The sequence below is a fragment of the Dasypus novemcinctus genome, chromosome 20 (assembly GCF_030445035.2).
Source record: "Dasypus novemcinctus isolate mDasNov1 chromosome 20, mDasNov1.1.hap2, whole genome shotgun sequence".
Lineage (NCBI taxonomy): Eukaryota > Metazoa > Chordata > Mammalia > Cingulata > Dasypodidae > Dasypus > Dasypus novemcinctus.
The window spans coordinates 25,069,392-25,094,732 of NC_080692.1; the positions used below are offsets into that span (position 1 = coordinate 25,069,392).

The 25,341-nt window shown below is 51.3% G+C and overlaps 2 protein-coding genes across 4 annotated transcripts in view; one reads left to right on the forward strand and one right to left on the reverse strand.

Moving 5' to 3' along the window:
- The first annotated feature begins 9,167 nt into the window (after positions 1 to 9,167).
- CLSTN3 (calsyntenin 3) overlaps positions 9,168 to 25,341 on the forward strand; it is a 42,268-nt gene continuing 26,094 nt past the window's right edge. The window contains exon 1 of one of the 2 annotated variants that reach the window (XM_071210155.1): positions 9,168 to 9,413. Coding sequence is in view for 1 of the 2 variants with exons in the window: in XM_004468134.4 (XP_004468191.1) it covers positions 24,172 to 24,235 (64 nt within the window). In the remaining variant the exon portion in view is untranslated. Of the gene's footprint in view, positions 9,414 to 23,613; positions 24,236 to 25,341 lie in introns of those variants that run through there. The other variant, XM_004468134.4, reaches the window with a different exon arrangement.
- Positions 18,803 to 22,800, reverse strand: RBP5 (retinol binding protein 5). Of its 2 annotated transcripts, none has more exons than XM_012528879.4 (5): positions 22,645 to 22,800; positions 22,303 to 22,380; positions 21,907 to 22,085; positions 19,723 to 19,824; positions 18,803 to 19,283 (listed from the first exon to the last, which is right to left on the reverse strand). In XM_012528879.4, the coding sequence occupies exons 2-5, from the start codon at positions 22,373 to 22,375 to the stop codon at positions 19,230 to 19,232; spliced, it is 408 nt and encodes a 135-aa protein (XP_012384333.2). In that variant the 5' UTR covers positions 22,376 to 22,380; positions 22,645 to 22,800; the 3' UTR covers positions 18,803 to 19,229. The 2 variants fall into 2 exon arrangements, with proteins under 2 accessions (XP_012384333.2, XP_012384334.2); XM_012528880.4 differs by lacking the exon at positions 22,645 to 22,800 and adding an exon at positions 22,511 to 22,612.

A 25,341-nucleotide genomic window follows, 5' to 3' on the forward strand; every position in this document is an offset into this window, starting at 1 on the left:
GCACGTACAGTTGCAACTCAGGTGTCTAATAACAGAGTAGAAAATATAAAGATACAAAAGATGTTAAACAATGGTGTGCTTCTGTAACAGCAATAAATATTTTACTAAATAAATTTATGAAAATTAAATATTTACTTTAGCAGCAATGAAAAACTCCTTTTTGGCTCTCTCTGGGTCACCACCTTCCCAAGTGACCTGGCCCCTGCTCAAGGTCACTTGGGTATTTTCCTTCCCAGAGCATCCTCCCTGCCTCCTTAGCCTGAAAGGCCGACCCTCTGGCCCCATTTCATCGGGTGACATCTTCGTCAGGCTCACAGCACAGGGCTCAGGTCCCAGGTGCTGTGTTCTCCCTCTCCTTACCCTTCCCTTCCTTATCCCGTAACTCCACCCTTTCTTTTTCTCTAGACCTTTGTTTCTTGCTCTCCTCCTCCATCCAAACTTCGGTTCTGCCTGGTGCTACCCTTTAAGCATCACGCTGCTCCATCTGCCTGGGGAGCCTCCGACCTGAGTAGACAGCTTCCTATTGGGCTTGGGAATTCTTATTCCCTTCCAAATCTTAGGGATGCGATGGAGGATGGGAGCCCAAATACCCCAGAAGCTGTGTTTGCATGGCACGGTATGTGCCTTGGTTGCATCAAGCCCCCCACAGGAGGCAGGCTCAGGTGCCAACCCTGGTCCTGTGGTGTGAGCCACGGGCAACAGGAGCTTTTGCAGGTGCTGTTTTAGTGAGGGTGCAGCCAGGTGAATGGGTTGGGCTTCAGTCCTACCAAGGCCTTCTGACGAGAGAGCCACAGGGAGAAGCTGGAACTCAGGGGATCCCAGAAGAGAAAGGAGAGGATGTGGCCATGGGCTGGGAAAGCTAAGGCCCCCAGGACTGTCGGCAGCCAAACACCACCGACCCGGGGAGGGGGGGCAGCGAGCCTTCCAGCCTCCGAAACCGCCAGCCAGTAAACTCCTGTCGCTAAACCAGCCCATGTGTGGTGCTTGTCACAGCAGCAGGAGACAACACCCAGGGAAGGGCTGGCACAGGCCACCGGCAAAGCCCCCTCTGAGCTCCCTGAACTCGGGGTCTTACCACTTCCCTTTCCTTTCCCCGCCGTTCCCACCTGGCTCGCTTCTGTCATTCCTGGCAGCTCACAGGGCACTGATTCGTCCTGCTCATCTAAATAATCAAAGACTCTCAAACTCTTTGTTTGAAAGAAGAGTTGAACAGAGTAATGGGATTTTACCTTTATGCTAGAAAGGAGGAGAAGAGAATACCAAAGATATTCTCCTGGTCTAACGAACAAACAACAAACACACAGGCATTTCTACTTTTTGGAAAATGAAGAGATTAATTTAACTATTATTTTCAGAGCCATAAGTTATCAACAACCAACTAGAGTTGCAGACTTTGGGGGTTTATCATTAATTTCACTGGGAGTGTAGTAATAATTTCTGAAATCTAAGTGTCTTAAAAGATTCATTTGTACAAATTACACCTTCAAGGATGATATTAAACATAACAGAACAGAATTATGCATTTTCCCACCAGTGAGGCTGAGTGTTCCCGAGTCACCACTCTACCAGAATCAACTTTATGAAGCAGAATCCTGTCTGATTCTGCAACTGTAGAATAAGGGCAAGCAAGCATAGTCTGCTCATCTTCCTGAGAGTTCTTTTGCCAGTATTTGTGGGGCTTGCTTTTCAAAACCAAGCACCAGAATTTTATTAGGGAGTATTTAGCAGGAAAAATAAGCACATCTGAGAAAGTTAAAGGGCACAAAAGAAAAGAGAAAGTTAACAAATGAGATATGAGACGCATAATGTTTTTCATCTACAATTAGAAGACAGGTCTTTTCATTCTAGGGCACCTGAGAAGGATGGCCCAAGCTAGGGAACAGAGCTGTGGCTGGGGAAAGCTGCAGTTGGCAGGAGGGGCAGGAAGTTACTGGAAATGTAGCAATTTTCAGTGTGTCCTGTTTTAAAACTCTAGTGTAGACACTATCTGCTATCTGACTTGGGGACAGCTGAAATACTGGAGATAGTTTTTACCCAAGTTGGTGCTTGATATTGCTGACACCGTATTAACCTTTTATCCACATCCAGACTTAACTTACAGGAAAAGCTGGAAGAAAGTTCTTAGGGCCATGCTGGCTACCCATGTTTTTAATTTCTCCGTTAAAAAGAATACTTGCTCACAATGAGCTCGATGCTGTCCCTGTTGCAACGAGCAGATGCCACAAGCCAGCAGACGCCACAGCCTACTGGGCGCGGGTGTGGCTCAGACCATTGGGCACTCACCTCCCATGTGGGAGGTCCCGGGTTTGATTCCCGGTGTGTCCTGGAGAAGGCAAGCAAAACAATGAGCAGACAGACGAAGGAAACCTCTGGGGGAGGGGGGTGATAAATAAAGAAAAATGAAATAGAGAAATAAATATTAAAAAAAATACTTGCATCTCCTTATGCCTCTGGTTCTCTATCGATGTTGCCTTTGTCTCTGGATGTCTCTACCTCCGTTCTTCGGTTCCAGGCCATGTGCTTGCCAGGGAGAGGAGGATGGTCACGCAGAGGCTGCAGGAAATGAGGTGACTTCATGGAAATGAGGTGGTAGAGAGAGGACCCTGGATGAAGGCGAGCAGAGTGTGCCTGCGTCATGTGCCTGGGCTCCACCGTTCTACTCTGCAGAGTAATCTGCCCTGTGCTGGAAATCTCGAGATACAGGTGATGTCGGAAATTCTGACTTCTCATTGGATGTCAGAGCAAGTTATGTGGCTGAATATGGACCTCTTTGGCCCACGGGGAGGGAATCCGTCCAGGCTGGGCCACTTCTTGCCAGTTGTAGCAGGGGAAGGAAGGCAAATGGAGCCCCAGAAGAGGAAGCCTCCTCTGGACATCTGCCAGTAAAAGCCCAGGGCGCCCAGGTAAAAAGGTCCATGAATAAAAGGGCCACGGTGTGAGCCCCCACGCATCTGCCCTGGAAGGAAGAGGCACTGGGTCAACCACTGTTGGCTTCAGCACAGCTCTTCCTTCATCACACCCACCTAACCAACCTACAAGCCCTCACAACACTGGACGGCGTCTGTATTTATTTTCATCCCCGCCATGATCACTTAATTTGAAGAAATTTCTGGAGGCAGAAGTGCTTCTGCCTCTCCATCATTGTCTTCCCCTTCCCGAGTGACTCTGACAGTCTAGCAGGACAGTCTTACCTGCGAGGGTTGCTAACTCTCCCTTTCCTTGTAGCTTTGATGGAGTAACTTTACCAGATCTTCCAGAACACCTCTTGGGGGTCATCTATGACTCAGTTTGGCTGGAGCAGTCCCGGTTTACACTGGTTGTACCAAGTGTAATTTTAATAGTGCCCCCTTTCCTCGCAGAGGTATTTTGGTTTGGGTGATAAGTTACATGGTCATCCTAGTGGTATGGTCCTGCTATCATATGACTACTTCAATGTTGTGACTGTGCTGGAAGACCTCCCTCCTTGCCAGCCCCTGTCACCATCACCCATTGCTGTGGTTAGTAGCCCAGCCTGAGCCTGGTTACCTGGAACATTCTGGGGCAGCTCTGTGCCCTGAGCCTTGTTCTCCAGGCCCCCATTAGCAGCAAAGAGAGACTCCCTGGGAATGGGGTACAGGTCATGCTCATCAACACATCTCTGCTCCCTCCCTCTCCATTGTAAGCAGAGCCTCCATTCTTCTCCAGTACTTGAAAAGAGTGGTCATCTCAGTGTAGCAGTTCAGAAAGGTGGGAGGGTGGTGGGCTCATCCCAAAGTTCTGAGATCTGTCTGAGAAAGAGGATGGGAAACATCCCCAGATGAGCCCTCTGGCTTCTGCCCTGCCAGGGTGGCCAAAGAGAGGGCAGGGAAGAGTCTCCAGAGCAGTAACTAATGGCGTGGAAAAGAAACCTAGCGCAGTGGACTAGCTTCTGCCTTCATTCTGCTGTGGTCAAACAGTGGGAAGCCCGTGCTGTCAAAAACCCATCCCCAAAGTCTGGGGGCTTGAAGCTGAGATGCTTCCCTGCATGAAATAATTTGCATGGCGGCTGGATTGTTATAGAGGGAGTTCCTCATGTGGTTGGGTGACTGGATGTTTGTTCCAGCTCCCTTTACTGTCTCAGGTCAAAGAAAAACTTACCATTCAGACCCTGGGGCATGCCTCCATGCATAAACACACATATATTCATTTATTCAACAAATATTTATGGATGCCTACCGTGTGCCCATGTTCTAGGTGTTAGTATAGTCGTCGGAAAGCAACTGGAAATCCCTGTCTTCGCAGAGCTTACATTCTACACACACACACACACACACACTCCTCTCGTAGAAGAATCGATTGTCTCCTCCACTTTGCATGTAGTAATAAAGCTTCTTGCAAATGTAGCAAGTCACAGACCCAAGCAGGGTTCTACGTTTTGGATTCTGGATATTTGGTGGCTCCAGGTTAAAGGTTCAGGAGAAGCACAGGCCACAGCTACAAGGGGATGGCAGGACAGTGATGGTCAGACAGATGCAATTTCCCAGGTATAGCCTTGGGATCAAGTCTACCTTGTCTGCCATGCCACACTTGCTCACATCTGGGAGCAAGGAGATGGGGAGGGGGAGGGTGCCTTGGGCTCTGGAGCCTTGAGGAAGGGAGCAGGTCTGGGGGAGAACAAGCACCTTTCCCTTAATTGATAGCACAGGAGATACCAGGAGAGGCTGTGGGGCTACAGCACTGAGCTTCTGAAACATCTCCCTGAGCTCTGGCTCTACAGGTGTGTTATTCTCTTACTGCGTGGTGCTGACTTCATAACCAGCCTGTAAGCTACTTGAGTGTCTCAGAAATTTCTGCCTCCTGTTCCTCACCTTCCAAACAGTGCATAGTACTGTGATGGACTCAATGAATATTGATGGACTAAGCAAAAAACAAAACCACATGTGTGGAATGCCTTGCAGTTTATATATATTTTTCCAGACACATCTTATCTGCTTCCAGTTATTGTAGAGTCAGAGCCTGTCTGTCTAATCCTCCCACAGATAACAACTATAAACTCTGGGTAAAATATAAAACACAAATACTGAAGGCTTTGGAGACGGAACAAAAACAGGTATCTATTGCAGGAGAGCTGACATTTAAATGAAGAGAATAACGTGGGGGTGAGTTTCTTGCCTTTTAAAAATGACTTTAGCTTGAGGAAAGCCTGTTTTAAACACAGCTTGGGCTGTCTGGAACTCAGATGAGATCCAAGGTCTTACTGGCTTAAAGAACCAGGGCAAGGGCAATCCTGGGAAGGGCATAGCACAGAATTCCTCATATAAACTCTTTCCAAATCTCTGAATGGTCCCCAAACAGTGCATGGCTGGAACAGATTCTAAGCAGCTTAGCCCAAAAGAACTGAACTAGATCTGAGTTGTAAGTTGACTGCCTGCTTTTAAAAAAAACACACCAATACTCTTTGGAGGAATGTTACAGAATCCACAGTGTTTATAATGTAGCAATCATAATATTGAAGGTACAATAAATATTACTCAAAATATGAAGAAGCATTAAGACACAAATCATTAGCAAGAGAAAAGACAAGCAACAAAGACCACCCCTAAAATGACTCAGACATTTGAGTCAGCATAAAAGGCTTTTAAAGCAGCTATGTTAGCAGAACACCCTGGGTTCTGGGCTTCTACTTTCTTGGCTATGTTGCATAAGGGAATTTAAGGACATGCCACAGGGTAAGCAAGGGAGTAGAGTTTATTAAGAAACAAGAGGGAAGCAGATTAGGCTCAACTGCTAGAGTGTCCGTCTACCATACGGAGGGTCCAGGGTTCAATCCCCAGGGCCTCCTGATGCATATGATAAGCTGGCCCACAGGCAGTGCTGCCATGCGCAAGGAGTGCCCTGCCATGCAGGGGTGTCCCCCGCATAGGGGAGCCCCACGTGCAAGGACTGCACCTGCAAGGAGAGCCTCCCCGTGTGAAAAATGCGCAGCCCGCTTAGGAGTGGCGCCACACACACGGAGAGCTGACACATCAAGATGATGTAACAAAAAAGAGATGCAGTTTCCCAGTGCTGCCGGATAATGCAAGTGGACAAAGAACACACAGTGAATGGACAGAGAGCAGACAAGGGGGAGACAGGGAGAGAAATATAAAATAAATCTTTAAAAAAAAACCCAAAAACAAGAAAAGATAGTATACAACCCCAGACAAGTGTGCGGGTGTGCTTACAGGGTGAGACTTGCCTGTGGGGTCCTTTTTGAGGCCTTTCCTCCTCCCCCTTCCTAATGTTGGGGAGGGGTCCCAGCTATTCGCTGTTCTGATTGTTTGCCTTGTGATCCCCACTTGTTAGCTCTTAGGGGACCAATGATGAGGCCTTTTGTTTGGAGTTATCCAGGACCAATGGGGATGCCTGTTTGCAGTTATCTGGGGCTTCCCCTTGACCTTGGAGAGTTCCAAATGGGAACTCATGACTAGGGTCTCCGCAGGGTCTGTCCAGCTTTGTTCTTAGTAGTGGTTTTTCCTCAGGGCATTTCCGGGTGGGGCCTCATGGCCCCATTTTCTGCTGGGTCTCAGCTGTGACTCGTCTTATCTTTTTCCCTATGCCAAACTGCCTCAGCCATTATGACTATCTTCAAGGATGTAAAGAAAAAAATGCTCATAATGAATAAAAAAGACAGGAAATATTGGCAGAGAAATAGAAACTGTAAAAAAGAACCAAATATACATTCTAGAACTGAAAGATGTAAAATATGAAATAAAAAGTCACTGGATGTGGATAACAGCAGAATAGAGATGAAAAAAGAAAGAGAACAGGAAGATAGACAAATAGAAATGATCCAATCTGAAGAAGGGAGAAAAAATTGGAAAAAATGAGCAGAAACTTGGGGACCTGTGAGACAATATCACAACTTCTAATGTATATGTTCTTGGAGTCCCAGAAGAGGAGGAAAGACAGAACAAGACAGAAAAAATATTTGAAGAAATAATTGCTGAAAATTTCCCAACCTTGCTCAAAAACATAAATATTCAAATTCCCAAAGCTCAGAAAATCCAAAGTAGAATTAAAAATAAAAAATAAGAAAACACGTCTATTTTGGGTGAAGAAATAGTTTTGGTAATGGTAGGTCAACATCATAAAAGTAATTAATGTCATTGAATTTTACACTTAAAAATGATTAAAGTGGCGAAAAAAGAAAAAGAAAAAGAAAAAAAAGCATACCTGAGCACATCATAGACTTCTAAACTTCTAAAAACTTCTAACAACCAAAGATAAAGAGAAAATCTTGAATGCAGCCAGAAAAAAAAGGACACATTGCATATGGAGAATATTTTGAATGTCACTGTTTTCTCATCGAAAACAATTGCAGGTCTATAGGACATATTATGTTGTATATATGTTACCATGTAAAAATTAGCAAAACAAAATGCAGGCCAGGAGATAGTGAAACAACAAACAATGAAGGAAAAAAAAATAAAGGTGATATAAGTGATTTTCAGATAAAAGAAAACCAAGAGGATTTGTCATCAGCAGACCCGCACTATGAGATCTGGTACCGGAAGTTCTTCAGACCGAAGGGATAGGAAACCACTGGAAGAGCAGAGCTACAGGACGCAATAAAGGGAAATGGTAAATTTGCTGGTAAATATAAAACACATGTTTTTCTTTTTAATTTCTTTAAACTATTTGTAACTGTTTAAAGTAAAAATGTTAACATTGCACTATAGGGTTTATAACATGTAAATGTAACACATATGGAAACTGTAGCTTAAGTGTACTCGTTTGGCACTAAGTTTCCTTCACTTTATATGAAGTAGTAAAATATTAACTCTAAGAAGGTTGATAAGTTAAGGATGTATACTGTATGTAATTCCCAGAGCAGCAGTGAGGAGGTCCTAGGGGTCCCTGAGATCCATTCAGGGGGTCTGTGAGGTCAAAATTATTTCTAAAACAACACCGACATGCTATTTACTTCACTCTCATTCTCTAACGCATGGACAGTGGTTTTCCAGAGGCAATGTGACCTGTGATGACAGTCTCCCTGAAGGCTGATGGAACATGTGCTTGCATACCTTTGTGCTTTAAATTTTTATCAGTTTTAATTTCTAATAGAGTGAATATTAGTAGATATAACCCAATAAACAAAAGCTCTTTTTCCAACCATGTTTAAGAGTATACCGTTTGAGAACAGCTGTCCTAGAGCAACCACACACACAAAACTAAGGCAAAGAGAGATAGCTAAAAGGCCGACAAATAAGTTAAAAGGGGATTCTGAGTGTTAAAGAGAATTAATTTGAGGGACTTGTTTCTAATAGGGTGATCAACTGTCCCCATTTGTCTGGGACCGAGGGGTTTCCCCAGAGGTGGAATTTTCAGCACTAAAACCGGGGCAGTGTAAGGCCAAATTTGTCACCTTATTTGCAACTTTCGATCATTGACTATTCCCTTTTCCACACCCAAGTGTGACCCCCTGAAGGGCAAAAGCCACTTCTGCTCTACGTTCAGGCTCCCAGCAGAGGTAAGAGGACCGGGATCTCTGCAAGGTAAGTAAAGGAAGCAAGCTGCAAAATTGTAAGCGTACTGTATTCTATATTCACAAAACTAGAAATCATCCATGAGAAAAATCCAAAATTATTGTTCGATATTAGAGTGGAGAGCTTACAGATGATTTAAAAAATGTTTCTCTGTTGAGTAAAAATTCTGTAATGTTATTTAATCATTATAAATAATGTATTTAATATTACGATTATGGCCAGATGGTACTTTTCTAAGTCAGGCAAGATTAGAAGGATGCAGTCCCCCCAGTGATATTAGTCATGGGCTCTGGAGGCATCTTTAACCCACGTTGTCATCGAAGAAAACATTTTGTTCTAGGCTATAAATTTAGGCCAGGCCCAGATCCTTTCAACCATGGGGGACCGAGTGAAAAAGGACAGGGCGCTCCAATTACCAGGAATGAATGTGGGTTTCTGTTGAAAGATAAACTGATATCTCACTGCCTCAACTCTCCCCCATCTCCAGCTCCACGGGGCCTCACTTCGCCCTTCTCAGCCTGCCTCTAGGTCTGTGCAGCCACTGAAATTTGTTTCACATTCACTGAGGAGGGGAAGAGCCGAGGCAGCCGGAGGGAGGGACAGAGGGAGCGCGTGAGTGTGAGTGCCGGAAGTGTGTCAACAAACTTAGGGAGTTCGGCTTGTTATTAGGTTTTGTTTTTTGAAATTCCCGTTGGTGCTGCCCCCTGCCGTCCTGCCTGGGGAAGGCGGGGCCTGGGCTTTCAGCAGCCAGGGAGGATTTTATTGAAGCTCTCATCAGACTTGTTTAGCAAGGAGCTTGCTCTCTACTGGAATCCAAAGAGCCACGGGCGACCCCGGGCTCAGGGGGCTGGGGCGGCAGGGACTATGATTACTCCCTGAAGTTCCCTGTTCTCATCCTTGGCCACCTTGCCCTGGGCGCAGCATCAGGTAATGCCGGGGAACACCAGGTGACATCAGGAGCAGGCTGGAGGGCAGCTGGGGGCTGGGGAGGTCCGAGTCAGCTGGGCTGGGCCCCACACTCCTCTGTCCTTCAAGTCCAGCAGAGATGTGGACAGAGCAGAGATTTAAAGATAGGAGCGAGCCTAACACGGCTTGGGTCTGTCCCGCATACTCCCGCACCCCCGAGGTGTCTAAGCCTGCTAGGTAGGGTCTTGATTTCTATGGGTCAAGGGTATCTGGTCAGGGCTAACTCAACCACCAAGGAGTGTCAGCGGCCGGCCTGCCGCTCTAAGCCCTCACACCCTACTCTGCCTGCTGTCTAAGTGCCAATAGACCATGCCTCTTCACAGTTTAAAACCTTGCAGTGACGGCCCCCTGTGATCCAAAGATGATGGCCAAGCTACTTGTCCATCCCGGCATGTTCTTCTTTCATGTCCTGCTCGCCTTCCTAGCCCCACTCTGTTCTGTCCCGTCACATATGTGTCCCACCACACTGATGCTCTTACAGTTCCCCAAACATGCCTTGGTTTTGCGCGTGTGACGCCCTGGCCGACTGTGCTTTCTTCAGTCGTTAGAAAACCAAAGGCAGCACAGCAGAGTGGTTGAAGGTCTGGGCTCTCAAGCCAGAGTCTCCACGTCTAAATCCAGGCACTAGCATGCAGATGCAGCTTGTATGACTCCTCTGTGCCTCTAAACATCCTCACCTGTAGGACAAGGATGAGGATAATAGTTTTTGTGAGGATTAATTGCCTAGGAGAACACCTGGCATGTGGCAAGCACTAAATAAATTACTTTGCTTAGGGAGGTAGAATAGCACAATGGTTAGGTTAATGCCTCTCATCCTGGGGTGAATTGTCCCCTGGGGGCAAGCTGGTGATGTCTATAGGCATTTTTTTTGGTTGTTCCCACTTGGGGGAAGCTCCTGGCACCCAGAACGTAGAGCCAGGGATGTGCTAAACATCCTACAATGTACAGCACTGCTCCCCACAACAAAGACTTATTTGGGCCCAAGTGCCAGTAGCGCTGAGGTTGAGAAACCCTAGATTAGATAGTTGGGCTCCCCTCAAGCCGATCTGTTTGGGTTCAAGTTCTAGCTTTGCCTTTGCTAAGTTACTTCCTGTTTCCAGTTTCCTTATCTGTAAAATGGGGGTAAGCATATGTCATAGAGTTCTTGAGAGGAGTAGATGATTTAGTACATGCAAAGTGCCCGGACCAGTGCCTGGCATATATTAATAGGAATCATCGGATGGATGCCAGCCATTATTGTGACTTCTCTACTCATGCATCTCCTCTTCCGAGAAGCCCTCCTTGACTCAGGGTTAGTTTACTTTCCCTGGGCGTATCAGCACTCCAGCATGTATCTTGCTGTACAACAACCACCTGTTCACCTCTCTGTCTGTCTTAGGAGACTGTGAGCTCCTGGAGGGAGGGACTTTGTTCTGCAGCTGCCAATATCGCCTGGCCTGAGCACAGTGCGCGGCCTGTGTCGGCACCCACCTGTGTCTGAAGGATGAGCTCGTGGGGGGAGAGCAGGCACTAGGGATTGGCGCTTTCGAGGAAGATGCTGAGGGGGAAAGAGAAGCCCGTGGTGGACAAGCGTGTCAAAGAGCTGGGGTCGCCCATGGAAGCAGAAGGTCTAAGCAGGGGCCCTGAGGCCACCTCCTCTTTTTGGGAGTCAGAGGGCACGGAAGGGAGGGCCACCCTGCTGCATTTACTGTTCTCTGGCGAGAGTGCTGGCCATCGCCACACCATCTTGCTCCTCCCTACTGGGGACCTTGCCCTTGGTGGCAGAGAGCAGCCCTGTGACTGACGGGCCTCCCGTGGGGGCCCTGGCTACTGCCCTCTCTGGTCTTCACTGGGCAATGGGGCTCCTGGCAGTGGCCTCAGACCTGGGCCTGGCAGGGGTCGTGCTCCTCCTGGGGGCAGCAGGAATCCCCGTGTGAAACAGGCTGGGAGGCTGCCATGGCCTCTGACTGCCGCGGGGAGGCAGTGGAACAGCCGTGATGCCAGCTTCCTGGGGGTCTTCTTTTTAGTTTCCTGGGCTGCTCGAACAAACAGTGTGCGGTGGGTTGGCTTAAAAAATAGGACTTTATTCGCTTTTGGTTTTGAGGCAAAAAGAAAGTCCAAATCAAGGTGTCATCAGGATGATGCTTTCACTCCAAAGACAGTGGCGTTCTAGAGCTGGTAGCCACTTGGTCCTTAGCTTGTCACGTGGCAAGGGACCTGGTAGCATCTCCTGGTCTCTCCCTTCTCTTCCAGGTTCTGTTGATTTCAGTTTCTGGCTGTTCGGTCTGTGGCATTTTTCTCTCTCCATCTGCATTGCATTCTTTTATAAAGTACTCCAGTAGTAGGACTAAGACCCATCCTGATCGAGGTGGGCCACACCCTAACTGAAATAACCTCATCAAAAGGTCTACTAACATTGGGTTCACACTCACAGGAATGCATTAAATTTAAAAGCATGTTTTTTTTTTTGGGGGGGTACTTACAGCTCTAAATTATCACACCCTCCTTCTAATCCCCAGATGCCTCTGCACAAATGCTTCTTCCCCCCACCATGTTTCTCCATCTCACCCTCCCATCACTGTGCTGGTCCTAGAGGACTGGGGAAGGCCCCAGGGCTCCTCTCTGTGACATGTGACCTATAGTCCAGGGGTGGCTCTTGGCTGCCTTCTGTGTCTGGAACACCACCCTCCCCTCATTGCTGCTGGCCTTTGGGGCCCCGTTGCTGTGTCCTCGGCAGAACTGGTCGATCAGCATCCTGCCAGTAGATATCTGGTGCTCTCTGGGATATCCTCCCTGTGCCTGGATATGCGCTCTCTCTAACGAGCTGTGGCTTACGCAGTTGTGTTGTGACGCACAGGGTAAGGTCACACACGTGATGGGTGCGGCCTCACTTGAAGATGATGATGTTCCTATTAACAATGACCTAGGGAAGAGGTTCTCAGACAGTACCGAGGCAGATGGACTTTAAGAAGGAAGGAAAAAGGATGCCTGTCTATCTCTAGACTTCACCATCTTCAGACTTTAAGGAGGAAAATGCTGAGATGTGGGCCTTGGTGCTGGGTGGGCTTGGAACTAGGATGGAAGGGCTTGTGAACCTTGAATGTAGAGCCAGAACTTTTGTGGAGGGAGAGGTTTTTTTTTTGCCTGAAATCACCTCCTTCCATCCTTTTGCAAGCTTGGCAAATATTGAGGCTCTGGTGCTAAGAGGGGGTCATTGTGACGAAACTCAAAAGTTGAGAAGCTGCATCGGTTATCTATTATTGTGTAACAAATTACTCCTAAATTCTGCTGCTTAACGAGCAGTTATTATATCACACACAGGCTCAGGAATCTGGGAGTGGCTTAGAGGGGGTGATTCTGGCTCAGGAGCTCCCACAGGACAGCAGTCAAGGTGTTGGCTGGAGCTGGAGGAGCTGCTGCCAAGCTGAGTTGCTCGCATGGCTGTGGGCAGGAGGTCTCAGTTTCCCACACATGGACCTCTCCATAGGCCACTTGAGTGTCCTTATGACATGGCAGCTGGTTTCCCCCAAAAAGAGTGATCCTAGACAGTGCAAGGCAGAAGCCAAAATGTCCTTCATAGCCTTGCCTTGGAAGTGACATTCCATCATTCCATCACTTCTGCTGTATTCTCTTGGCCCCGCAGACCAACCTTACACAAATGTGGGAGGGACAACACAAGGGAGGCAATATCAGGAGGCTGGGATCATGGGGGGGGGGGGGTGCTTCCTGGAGGCTGGGATCATGGGGAGCCATCCTTTTTTTTTTTTTTTTTTTTTAAAGATTTATTTATTTATTTATTTTCCCCCCCTCCCCTGGTTGTCTGTTCTTGGTGTCTATTTGCTGCGTCTTGTTTCTTTGTCCACTTCTGTTGTCATCAGCGGCTCGGGAAGTGTGGGCGGCGCCATTCCTGGGCAGGCTGCTCTTTCTTTTCACGCTGGGCGGCTTTCCTCACGGGCGCACTCCTTGCGCGTGGGGCTTCCCCACGCGGGGACACCCTTGCGTGGCACGGCACTCCTTGCGCGCATCCGCACTGCGCATGGCCAGCTCCACACGGGTCAAGGAGGCCCGGGGTTTGAACCGCGGACCTCCCATATGGTAGACGGACGCCCCAACCACTGGGCCAAAGTCCGTTTCCCGGGGAGCCATCCTGAAGGCTGAGGTCATGGGGGGCCATTTGGGAGGCTGACTATTACAGAAGCAGACATATTATTTTATGATATTATTTTAGTATAATAAGTACAGAAGGTCAGTTAGCAGGATGTTGATTTTGCAAGGTATGCTTGCATTTCAGATGCATTATCCTGAAAACTATTAACTTTGAGGACTCCGACCCTCTCCTGCTCTACCTTAAGATCCAAAGGGCACCTTCATCTGTCCCCATCCAGCCGTGGAATCAGACAGATCAAAGAATGACAAGAGAAGGTGTGGCTTTGGGAGGATAGCAAAGGTTCAGAAGGATCAAGAAGCTGTTGAAAAGGAGAGAGGTGGGCAGGAAGGTGAAACTCCAGATAGAATGTCCTTTCCAACCAGGAGAGGGTGAGTCCTGAGAATCTAATACCATGGTCCCACATGAGCAGATTGTTCACAGGGACAAATTCATAAGCTGGAGTTTCCATCCACATTTCCCACACCCTGTGGATTTGCAGGCTTGAAGTAAAGTCCTTTAGCAATGCACTCTTCAAAGATACTGCTTATATATTTTGCTTGTATTCTGCACCATTCCTTCCCGGACAATAAGGGGTTTATGGATGAGGCTGCACTTGAACTTCAGATAATTGCGTTGTGTGCTACTCTCTGTTTGATTTCCCTTTTTTCCCTCCAAGACTCTAATAAATGCTTATTCAAATGCTCCACCCTTGTCCCATCTGTGCTCCTCAGCACTAAGGGAACAGTGGGGAAGCAAGAAGGGGGTGACAAGTGGCAACAGTGGTTAGGGGACCAAACGAGAGAAACTTGCCATCTAGCTGCCCCTTCCCATGTTGGGGTTCTCTCTCCATTAGGGACCTAGCAGGACAGGCTTTTGTCACATTAAGGATGACAATGGTTTTCTTACAGCTGGATCAAGGATACAGTGCAAACCTCTTCTGGAAAAAGCTGGGAAAGGGAAAGGAATCCGAGGGAAGGGGGCAGGTGTAGAAGATGAGAGATTATTCGTAGAATATCAGAGCTGATCAGGACCAGTCCAATCCTTCACTGATTGAATGAGGAAACAAAGGCACAAAGAAGTGGAGGAATTTGCTCAAGACCACAGAAGAAGGCAGAGACAGCGACTCCTCAAGCCCAGCTTTTAGCTCTGCATTGCACCGCCTGCCTAGGTCAGTGAACAAGCAGCAGCTTATTCAGAAGAGGAAAGAGGATGCTGGCTCCCCGAAATCCTGTAGAACAGTGGGTGAAAAGGCCACATGCACAACACACATCCTTCCCTCTGTACAAAGAAGACACGTTTGCAAGTCGAGTACACCTAAGTAGACCCTCAATTACTGGCTCATCTGTGGGGAGGGGCTGGCGAGACCTCAGGAGAGGCACCACTGGAGGGATTGCTAGAGCTGTGTCAGTGTAGAAAGGTGATGGGATATTCTGCAGATCAGGGAAGGAGGGCGGAGTCCTCTCAGGCAAGAAGAAAGCACGAGGAAAAGCTCCAGGGCAGGGATAAGGGGGCTGCTGGTGTTGGTATCCAAGGGGAAGAAGGGGACGGAGCCAGGAGGGTCAAGGGGAAAAGGCAGGACCTGCAGCTGGTGCCTGGAGCAGTCCAGAGCTTGGATGTAGCCCCTGCACCTTGAATGGTGCAGCTTCAGCGGGTGTTGGGGGGAAGCCCCTGGGGGACTCAGGGATGGGGTGGAGCCCAAGGGCTCTGTGTGAACAGTGGTCACCACAGTTGCTGGGGCTGGGCAGCTGGGCCCTCTGTCCCACATCGGTCCCCTCTCTCCTGCACTGATGCCCCCTCTTGGGTTGGTGGGGAGCCAAGAAAGGCTGTGGCTCTGCAGCTTGTGACCCAGCTGGCATGCATCTCATCCTCATGTGGGGTGAGGGATTCTGGTTCTGGAGCCCTGCAGGAGGCAACAGCTCCTCGTCCACTCCATCACCCCCAGAGGTTTTACCTGCTGGGACCGCCAGGGAGAGGCCTGTGGTGTCTCTAGTTCTCCGGTTTCCGTCACTTAAACTTTGGTACAAATGTGAGTCACTGTGTTACCTCAGGGGACTCAGCAGCTGATGCCTTGTGCTTCACTGTAGAATAAAAGGCTTTGCTTCCTGGTAAGAGAATTTCAATTGTCAAGTGAGGTGGGAGGGAAGGAATGAAAGAAGTAACAGCTAGCATTCATCAGCGCTCACTCTATTCCAGGTACTGTGCTGAGTGATTTTACATGGAATCCTCACACCGTTCTTAAGAAGAGGGAGGTACTCTTGGTATTTTCTCAGATGACTGGCAAATGTGGCTGATTTACAGAGGGTTAGTAACTTGTATATGTTCTCACAGCTAATAAAATGGAGCCAGATTTTTATCGGGGCCGTTTGACCTCAGAGCCTGCTCACCTGACCGTTGCAACACTCTCCCAATTTTGGGTGCCGTTTAGGTTCATCTAGAGCCTCTGAGGCAAGCGATTAAGCCAATGGCCTGGCCATGCTGGTGACCCTCTTCTTGGGCACTGCCCACGGGGGGCAAACCTGGGGCTCTAGGGCTTCCACCTCCCTGCACTGGTCAGGGCAAAAGGAATTGAGGCTTGGGAATGGGTGGTGATGGGGAGGCAGGAGGCTCACCCCGGTGAGAGGGTAGGCCAGGAAGCTTTTGAAAGAGAGTGGTCTGCTTGCTGGAAGGGTGAGTGTGAAAGTTTCCATCTCGTTCTCCTGGAACCTAAGTGGCCTCAGCTTGGAGCACAGGTGACTACAGAACTGACCCAGATCCACCTTCTTGGCTGAGATCTGGGGGAGAAGGGCCTGGTGGGTGCCGATTCTGGTCCCTGGTCATGTATGGTGCTCTGGGTCATGGCTTGCACCCCTTGGCTGCCGTCTTTATTTCCTTCTTTCCACCTTCCATGCAAATACAGGTGTGCTGTGTGAGGGTCCTTCCCAGAGCCCCTCAATTTGCCCCCAGGTCCCCTCACCCCCATCCTTTCCGCTCCTGCTGTACCTACCATGTCTCCCCATCCTCACCTCTGCTTAGTCACGGACACAGCCCTGGGATGGCTCCAGGTCAGAAGACTAGAAGGCCAGCTTCATGGGGACGTCCCCAGGGACACTGATGGCAGGGGTGCTGTCATGATGGGGGGGCGGGGTTGGGGGAGACTTCCAAGAGCTGGGGGGAGGGTATTGGAGATGATTCCCAGCCCAGGCAGGAGCAGAGAGCTCCAGAGGAGGCGCAGCCTATGGCAGAGCAGGGATTGACCAGGGAGGGGGCAGCCTCCCTGCCCCCCATCTTCGTCCTCAGGCGTTTCGGGATGGCTGGACTCTTAAGCCTTACTTACGCCTAGACCAGATGTGGTTTTGGCCTTTTTAAGGACGTAACATTTGGGGAGGCCGAGGGGCTAAAATGGTCAGGCCTCTGCTCTCTCCTGGGATCTAAGACTCCTGGTGACTTCTAGGTCCCCTGCTGCCACGGAAGGATCCAGCTTTGTTACTGGGACGGGTGTGGGGTGACCAAGGGCAGAGGCGTGGCAGTTGGTGAGGGGTGCGTGGCTAGACTTTGCTACTCCTAAGACTCTGGTAAAAAAACGTTAAAATAGGTTCCAGGCTCTTCAGCTTTGTGTGCCCCAGGGAGGGCTGGGTGGAACCCACCAGGTTCATCTGATGAGCCCCCCAGACCCCTTCCCGTGCCTTTCCATTATCTCACATTGGTCCCTCCGGTGACCTCCTCATCCTTCTGAGGACAAAGGGAGCCTCATTTCAAGTATGCACGTTGGGAGTGTGTGTGTGTGTGTGTGTGTGTGTGTGTGCGCGCGTGCGTGCATACACGTGCGCGCCTCCTGGAACGGAGGCTCTCCGGCTCTCAGAGCAGTGAGCAGCGCCCCCCTGTGCCCACGGCGGAAACAGCAGCCCCAGCTCCCCACCTGCTTAGCAGGTCCCGGCTCCGCCCCCCTGAGATGCCTCTGCAGCTACCCTGCCTTCCCTGCTTGCTTCCTGTGGAAGTTCCCAGTCTTCGTTGGCTCCTGGCTCCTGGAGGGGCGGTGTGGAGTGGGTGGGGGGATCCACAGCGGGCATGGTCTGGACACCCAGGTCACCCGGGTTTGGGGGATTGAGCCCGCTTTAGCTTGGGGCTGCCGGTCACTGTGGAGACCTCCGGGCTCCCAAGTCAGCCCCTGCCACGACTCCAGCGGGGGGCGCTGGGCTGCCATCAAGAGGCGGGGGACAGTCCTGCGGTGAGAGGCCGTCACCCGGTGGGCCAGGACGCCGTGTAGACCTGGTGACTTGGGGCGAGTGCACACGGGAGCACCTGCCTTCTGCTTCCTGTACCTTTGGAAAGGGACAAGGCAGGAGCCAGCTGTCCTAGGAGCTCCTGCTGGAGGCTCTGCTGAGAGGACAGCTCTCCGCCCCCCCTCTGCTTGGAACTTCTGCAGAGGGCCTGGGCAAGGAGCAAGCAATTCAGATCCATCCCAAGTGCTTTTCTTTCTTTCCCAAATTCGTTCCAGGGTGGATGGTAGAATCAGTATTGCAAACCTACTTCTTGGCCCCAGCCCTGTCGGCTGCCGTGTGTGTGTGTGTGTGTGTGTGTGTGTGTGTGTGTAGGGAGTATGGCCATTGTAGGAAGAGGGGTCAGAGGGGTTCATGGATGAGCTCAGACCAGGGACTTTCCAACACCCCCAGGCTCTGCCCCCGCCCCGCATGGAGCCCGCTTCTCTCTGACTTTTATTCTGGAAGAAGCAAGGCCGCCGCAGGTCGGGAGGAGGGCCCACCCTTCTGGGCTGTTTTCCAGGACAGTGACTCTGGGGCCTTGGGAGTGGGGGCGCTTGCTGTCCTCAGGCTCTCCCCTGCCCCGCCTGCCCAGTTTGCTGGCCTTTAAGCAGAGGGCCCTACTGCCAGGCCTGCGGGGCTTCTCCCTTTCTCCCCGTTTGCACTCCCTTGTCTTCCTCTTTCTGTCCCTTGCCTTCCTTGCTTGCTTCCCTTTCCAGTCTTTTCTGGCCCTCCTGCTGCCTAACCTTCCCAAAGCAGACACGGAGGCCAGGCCATGGTTTAGAGGCCCCCCAGCCTCTCCCAGCGTGGGGCAGAGGCTTCTTCCTGGCCCAGGCCGCTTCCCCGACATGCAGGATGGAAGTATAAATAGAAAGATGTGTTCCGACGTTGGCAAACACGGAGTCCGTGTGGTGAGGTCAGGCTCTGGGTTTGGTTCTGTTGAGCACATGAGGCTTTCTTGAGAATAAGGACAAGGAAATGGACAAAAAGACTAGCAGTAGCTCCTGTTGAAATTCTTGAACCCGAGTCACAGTTTTCCAAAAGGTCCACCAGGTAGATTTTTCACTAACCCCCAAATGCCCCAAACCTAGTTCTTTTTCAGAAGGCAATGAGGGGCCAAAGGAGTCTGGAGAGAGGAGCTGGGCCATTCTCAGGGCTCTTTCCCTTTTGCCTGTTTTCTTTCATGTGGAGCCAGACCTTGAACTGGATGTGAGGACACTATTGGGCAGTGGAGTGTGAGACAGGAAAGACTTTGACCTGGGGGCTGCGAGTTACTGATTAACGTGGGGACAGAGAGGAGGGACGCGGAGGGAGGAGGGGCTGCGGACCTGGAGCAACCTGGGCTTGAAGGGCCCAAGCAGGAGGGGACTGTGGCCGCCTGGCCGCTGTGTGGGTGGGAGTTCAGCTCCTCTCATGCTATCTGACCTTCTGGAAGACCTGCTCACACACTGCGTCCCTTGCAGTCAGTTCCTGGAAGAGAGGAGGCGAGAAGAAGGGAGAAGAAAGGCAGGCCTTACGGGCTGGGCTCCTCTTCAAGGTCCCTGGCCTCCACTTGATCCTTCAGGATACATGGGCTACAGCATTTGATGTATGGGCAATTGTATCATTGTTCCAAATCCTCAACTTTTCACCCCAGAGGAAGGAAGGCAGCTGGGTCAGGGAAGGTGAAATGGCTCAACTCCACCTCTATGGTTGTGATTTATGGACATTCATCTGACTTGCAGCCAGGGCTCATATTGGCCATTCTAGTTCTTGCTCTTCCCACCTGTCCCGGTGCTTTTGTTTTCCTTCCTTGGTGGCCTTCCTTGGGGTAGGGACTTGGCTTGGGCAAGGAGACGTAACCTAGCTGGAGGCCCCTCTCCCAGATACACCCACTTGTCTCTCCCTTCCTGGCCGTCGCCCAGCTTACCAGATACAGCTTCTCTCCCTCCAGCCAGTGCCTCCAGCCCCGGTTGGGGACCTCACCTTTCTGCACACACACCAGGTGCTCCCCCTCCCAGGTTACGATGGTCTAAAGGGGAAGGCAGGAATAAAGGAAGATGGAAGATGCGCACCCAGTATACTTCACAGCTCACCCACTGCCCACCTTCACTCCAGGAGAGACGTCCTGCTTCAGCCCCTTCATTCGCGCTAAGCAGGACTCCCTTCCCCCATTTCTAAAGGCCACAGCTCCTCCATAGTGACATCTGGGGGGGCTGTGCCTGAAAGGATCTGGGGAAAAGCAGGGGTGGGACAGGACAATCAGGGGTAAAATTGCGGGGTGAAGAATGGAGACTTTGTCCTTTGGATACTTTTGGCTGACCTGGAAGGGTCTTTGGGAGAAAAGAGAGCTCCTTTGGGTCTCCCACTAGGGGGTCTCCTTTTTCTGCTTTCTCAGGTTTCAAGGACTGCTGAAGTATCCCTGGGAATGAGGGACTAACCTCCTGGGCCAGAGCTGGGTGGGCCTGGGTCTTCCAACTAACATTATATTGACATACTCACCCCCCCCCGCCCCCGCCATTCCCAAAGCCCTGCTAAATAGGAAGATTACGACCTTGAAAAGATAGAGGGTTAGTAAACAGGTATCTGTCATATCAGGCAAGTATTTTGGAGATGAGAGCAGGCAGGAAAGAGCTGAGTCTTCAGGGAAGTTAGGAGTTAGGTTGGAGATGATGAGAGGTTTCTACGAAGGAAATAAGCAGCATAGAGATACCAGAGAAGGACAAATAGTTCTGAGGGGCTATAGCCTAGAGCGTGCATGGGAAGACAAGCGGAGCTGGGCCACAAAGACCCTTAGGTGTGCCCTTGAGCTTATGGACCTTATCCTGAGTGGAATAGAGTGTTGCTGAAAGGGTTTAAGCCAGGGAGTGACATGGTCACGCTTAACAGTTAGATAGATCCTTGTGGCTACAGTACGCGGAGTAGATTAGAGGAAGGTCAGCACCGGGGGCAATTTGGGCACCTGTTGCTGAAGTTCCAGTGAGACAAGGCTTGAATTAAGGTGGTGATAGTGAGAAAGATTAGGAAGAAACACGCAAGAGCCATTTAGAACAGTGCTGTTTGTGGAAATATAACGTGAGTCACCAGTACAACTAACATTTTCTAGTAGGTACATTAGGAAAGTAAGAAGAAACAGGTAAAATTAACTTTCATAATGTATTTCATTTAACCTAAAATATCCAAAATATAATTTCAGCATGCAACCAATATAGACATTTCTAATGATGTAGTTTACAGTCCTTCTTTTTTTGGTATTGTTTTCAAAATCCAGTGTGTGTTTTACACTTATAGCCCATCTCAGTTTGGACATATCAGAGGTTCAATGGCCACATGTGACTAGCAACTACTATATTAGACAATGCAAAAAAAAATGACCAATTAGATGTGGTTATATGTGTGTAGCATTGGGGACACAGACATAAAGGGACCAGAGATAATGGCCACAACTCCATGTCTCTGATTTAGTGGCTGGATATTGCCATTAGTAGTAAATATAAAAGGAGGAATTAATTTGGGTGGGAAGATAATGAATTCGGGATATACAAATGGAAAGGACTTGGAGGCAGTTGGAAGCATCACCCTGCAGCTCAGGTGACAGCTCTGGCTCAAGAATATATGCCAAGGGCAGCTTGTGGATGGTAGCTGAAGGCATGGTAGCTCATGGGTAGTGTGCAGGGAAGAGAGAAAGTCATGGCCAAGACACTGGGGAAACCCCCTTGTAAGGGATTAGTGGAGGAAGTAGGATCTGCAAAGGAGACCATGAAGGGACACCAACGCAGCAGAAAGAACTGCCAGAGAGTGGAGTTACAGAGGCTATGGGAAAAGAAACTCTGCTGTGACCGTGAGCAACAGTGCCCTGGGCAGAGGGTGAAGAGTGCTTGCTCATTGTCTGACGTGGGAAGACCTGCTCTTCCCGAGGAAGGGACAGGGAGGTGTAGGAGACAGTGGGGTGGTTGTCACCGGCAGCCTATTAGTCCCAGAGACTAATATCCTGGAGCCTCCACAGCCCGCTGGGGTGGTCATTTCCCAGCTCTGGCTGGGAGGATCCCTTTGTTTTGCTTCAGATTAAGAGGCACCTGCTCATCCGCCCCATCCTCCAGTCAGAGGAAAGTACCTGGCATTTCCGTCCATCCACGACCCTCAGGTCCTCCTCAAACTCCACTCCCACATCGAATTCCAGAATGTAGTTTCGCAAGGCGCTGAGGGTCTTCACGGTCACGTGCGTGCCCTGGTGGTCGATCTCCTTGTCCGGCTTCAGCAGCAGCGCGATCTTCCGCAGCGCCACGTTGACGTCTGTGGGGGCCCGTGTCTCAGCCAGCAGGCACACCTGGGGGCTGAGCGCGGCCGGGAAGGTGGACTGGCCCCTCCTAGCACTGCCCCTGTTGGAAATGGATCCCCAGCCAGGTGCCGGCAGCCTGAGCGCTTCCACCCTGTCCCAACCCAGCAATTTCCCCTTCTCAATGGGACCGAGGGGCAGGAAGGGAGAGGAAGGGAGAGGAGGGGGCATTACTCAGAGCTTGCAGGTAGTCCTCCAAGTTCTTCTGGGAGACGAAGCGGTAGTAGCCGGTGAGGTTGGGAGGCATTGTCCCTGTGGGCCAAGACGAGACCAAGACTTCAGGAGACAGGCGGTGGGGACAGAGGGGGTGTTGTCCGGCAGGTGGGGCTGAGGCTGTCCCCCCAACCTATAAGGATGGTCATGCGAGCAGGCCTCTGCTCACCAGGGCTTTTATAGGACTGGGACCCTTTGCAATAAGAGTCCTGCAGACTTCTCCCTCTGCCCTGGTGAGTGTGGGGCTGGTATCTGCTGGGCAGCCTGAGGGTGAGGCAGGGATTTGGCAGAGTTGTGCCTGACCTTGGTTTTTCTTGTGGAAGGAAACCGGAGGAGCCCAGGGCTGTCAGTCATCCAAAAGCCTTTCCGCTGTCCGTTTCTCCTCTGGGTGGCGGGCTGTGTGGACTGGAGGGCTCTCACAGGCTCCGACACTGTCCTGCGATCCCTGAGGTGTGAGAGGGAGGAGGTGGGGAAAGTAGGGACGGCCAGCTGGCCAGGGGCCACAGGGAAGAAAGTCCTGTATCCCTGGCCCCTGCAGCACCCTCAGACACCTTTGCTGAGCTGGAGCTCTGGCACTCCAGATTGTCCTGTAGGGCTACTGGGCACAGGGAAACTGCTTTTCCCAAGTACAGAGGGTGCTTTCAGCAGCCTGAGGGGTGCTGACTTGGAGTTCAGAAGGTGAGGTTGGCTGTTGGTGAGAATTTTCTACTCTTTGGCTTGGTTTTCTCTCCTAGATGCATCGATGATACTTTCACTCCCAATCCCCTTGAGACAGGCCATGTGGCCCAGAAATATTCCCCTTGTGTCATGGCCCTCAACTGCCCTTGCTCTCTCCCAGACCTGCCAACACCCTCAGCTGCCATCAGCTGGGCTGGTCCAGCCTGGGTTGTGGTGGGAAAATTGGGGAGAGGGAGTCAGAGAGACATCTGTGTGGGTAGGTCCATCTCCGCAGGGCCTGGAGTTCCGACAGGTGGTGAACTGCCCAGACGGGGTGTGTGAGGGGTGCACGGTGACCTTGATTTTGGCCCACTCCTAGAGCCCCTTCGCTCTTCCGACCATCCTGTGGCGTCTCCAGTGTCCTGGGGCTGGGAACTGAAATGCCAGTGTGTCTGGTTGAGGCTGAGGGCTTTACTTCCCGGTTCCCAGGAGGCACGCAGCGGGGACATGCTGAGGGACTGGGCTGTGTGTGAAAAGAGGTTAACGCAGAACTGGGGGTGTGTGTGACACGGGTGCTGCCCCTCCCTGCTCCCCTCAAGTCTCTGCTGACGTCCTCCCTTCCCCAAGCCCTGGCTCCAGCTTCTCAGTTCTCCCAATGTCCCTCTCACTTCCCACCCCCTCTATGGCTTTTCAGCTTCTGCCCTGGCCCCCGCAGTTCTCCTGCACCCCCAAATTGCAGTCAGGGGAAAAAAGCCCTAACACGCTCTCCCGCCCCTGCTCCCCGGTCCCATTGGTCCCCTCCCCCCCCTGCAGCACCTGGGCCCCCCAGCCACCCGATTGGCCAGCGGCCCTATCAGTCCTTGCCTGGCTGTGCTGACGTCATCCTGCAGTAGCGGGGATGGGGTGGGAGTGAGAGAGTGAGGACGCCGGGCTCGAGAGGGAACGAGAAGGAGCCGCTGCAAGTCCCCCACCTCAGCCACCCAGTCGGGGTCTGCTCGGGTCTTCCCTATGGGCTAGCGTGGGCGGCAGGCTCCTCTGTCACTGTCCTGCTGCCCTCATCATCCCTGCCGTCCTTGGAGAGCGCCGGCATCCCCCCCCAGGGTGGCACTGGCAGGCTGAGGCTCCCAGGGGAGAGCGATTGATCGCCCTCCCGGCCCTGCCCCAGACCACGCCATGGCCCCCCTGCTGCTGCCCCTCTTGCTGGTCTCCCTGCTCCCCTCCAGCTCTGGGAACAAAGGTGAGTGGGGTGGGGGTTGGGGGCACTGAAAGAGGGACAGCTGACCCGTGGGGTGGGGGTGGGCAGGGGTGTGAGTTTCCCTGGCACGTCACAGGTGTCTGTTCTTCTGACCATGCCCCTTCCCATCCATTTTCCCAGTCCTGACCCCTTCCCCTCTCCCCCAGTGCCCCCCTGGCGAGGTCCTCCTCTCTGGTCCCTCTCTACCCATGTGCTGCTCTTGTTGGTCATTTGACCCCCATTTGGTCTCCAGCTCCCCAGGTTTCTCCATGCAGGTAGATGTCTCAAGTCTGGAAAGGACTTGCCCCCAGGGGTGACATCTGTCCCTTGGTGGGTCTCCGTTTTCGCTGGGGTGTGCCGCACGCACTAAGGTGTGCGGCAGAGCCATCTGGTTCGTCTCTTCCCCATGCTGAGGGGAGAAACTGTTCCCCTCAGCTCAGCAATTCGGAGCACGTATGTGTTTGCGTGTCCCTCTGCATCCCGCCTGCACACAGCTGGGCTCCGGGTTACCAGAGCTGCCCTCTCTGGCAGACAGCAGATAAATTCAGCTGGGTGAGGCCGGCCGAGGGACTGGGGAGGGGGTGGGGGGCTGAGGGCTCAGGAGGTGGAAGCAGATGGAGGAAGGCAAGGAAGGGCAGAAGGGGGTGGGTGGGGGGCCCTGGAAGAGTGGAGAGAAGGAAAGCGGAGAAGGAGAAGGGGATGAAGCCCGGGAGCAAGGAGGGGACAAAAAGGGGCAAAGGTGGAGGCGGATAAAAGAGGGAGAGGAAGATCAGGAATGAATGGTGAGGAAAAGGGAAGAGGCAGGGAGTCGAGGAATGAGTGGAGAGAAGAGGGCAGAGGAGAGAGTAGGCAGCCCAAAGGACGGGGGCCCAGAGCGCCAGGGAGGGGAGCAGGGATGGAGGGATGGGCTGTCGAGGCTGCCCTGGCTGCGCCTCAGTCCTCTACACCTGCCTCCACCTGCCTGGGCTCCTCACCTCCTCACCTCAGCCTGGCTTCTTAGCCTCCTGCCGCTTCCTGTGCCACCTCCTGTGCACTGTCTTTGGTTTTCTCCTTAGCATTCGGGAGGGGGCTTCTGGAGGTCATCACCAGGAAAGGGGCAGGTCTTCAGA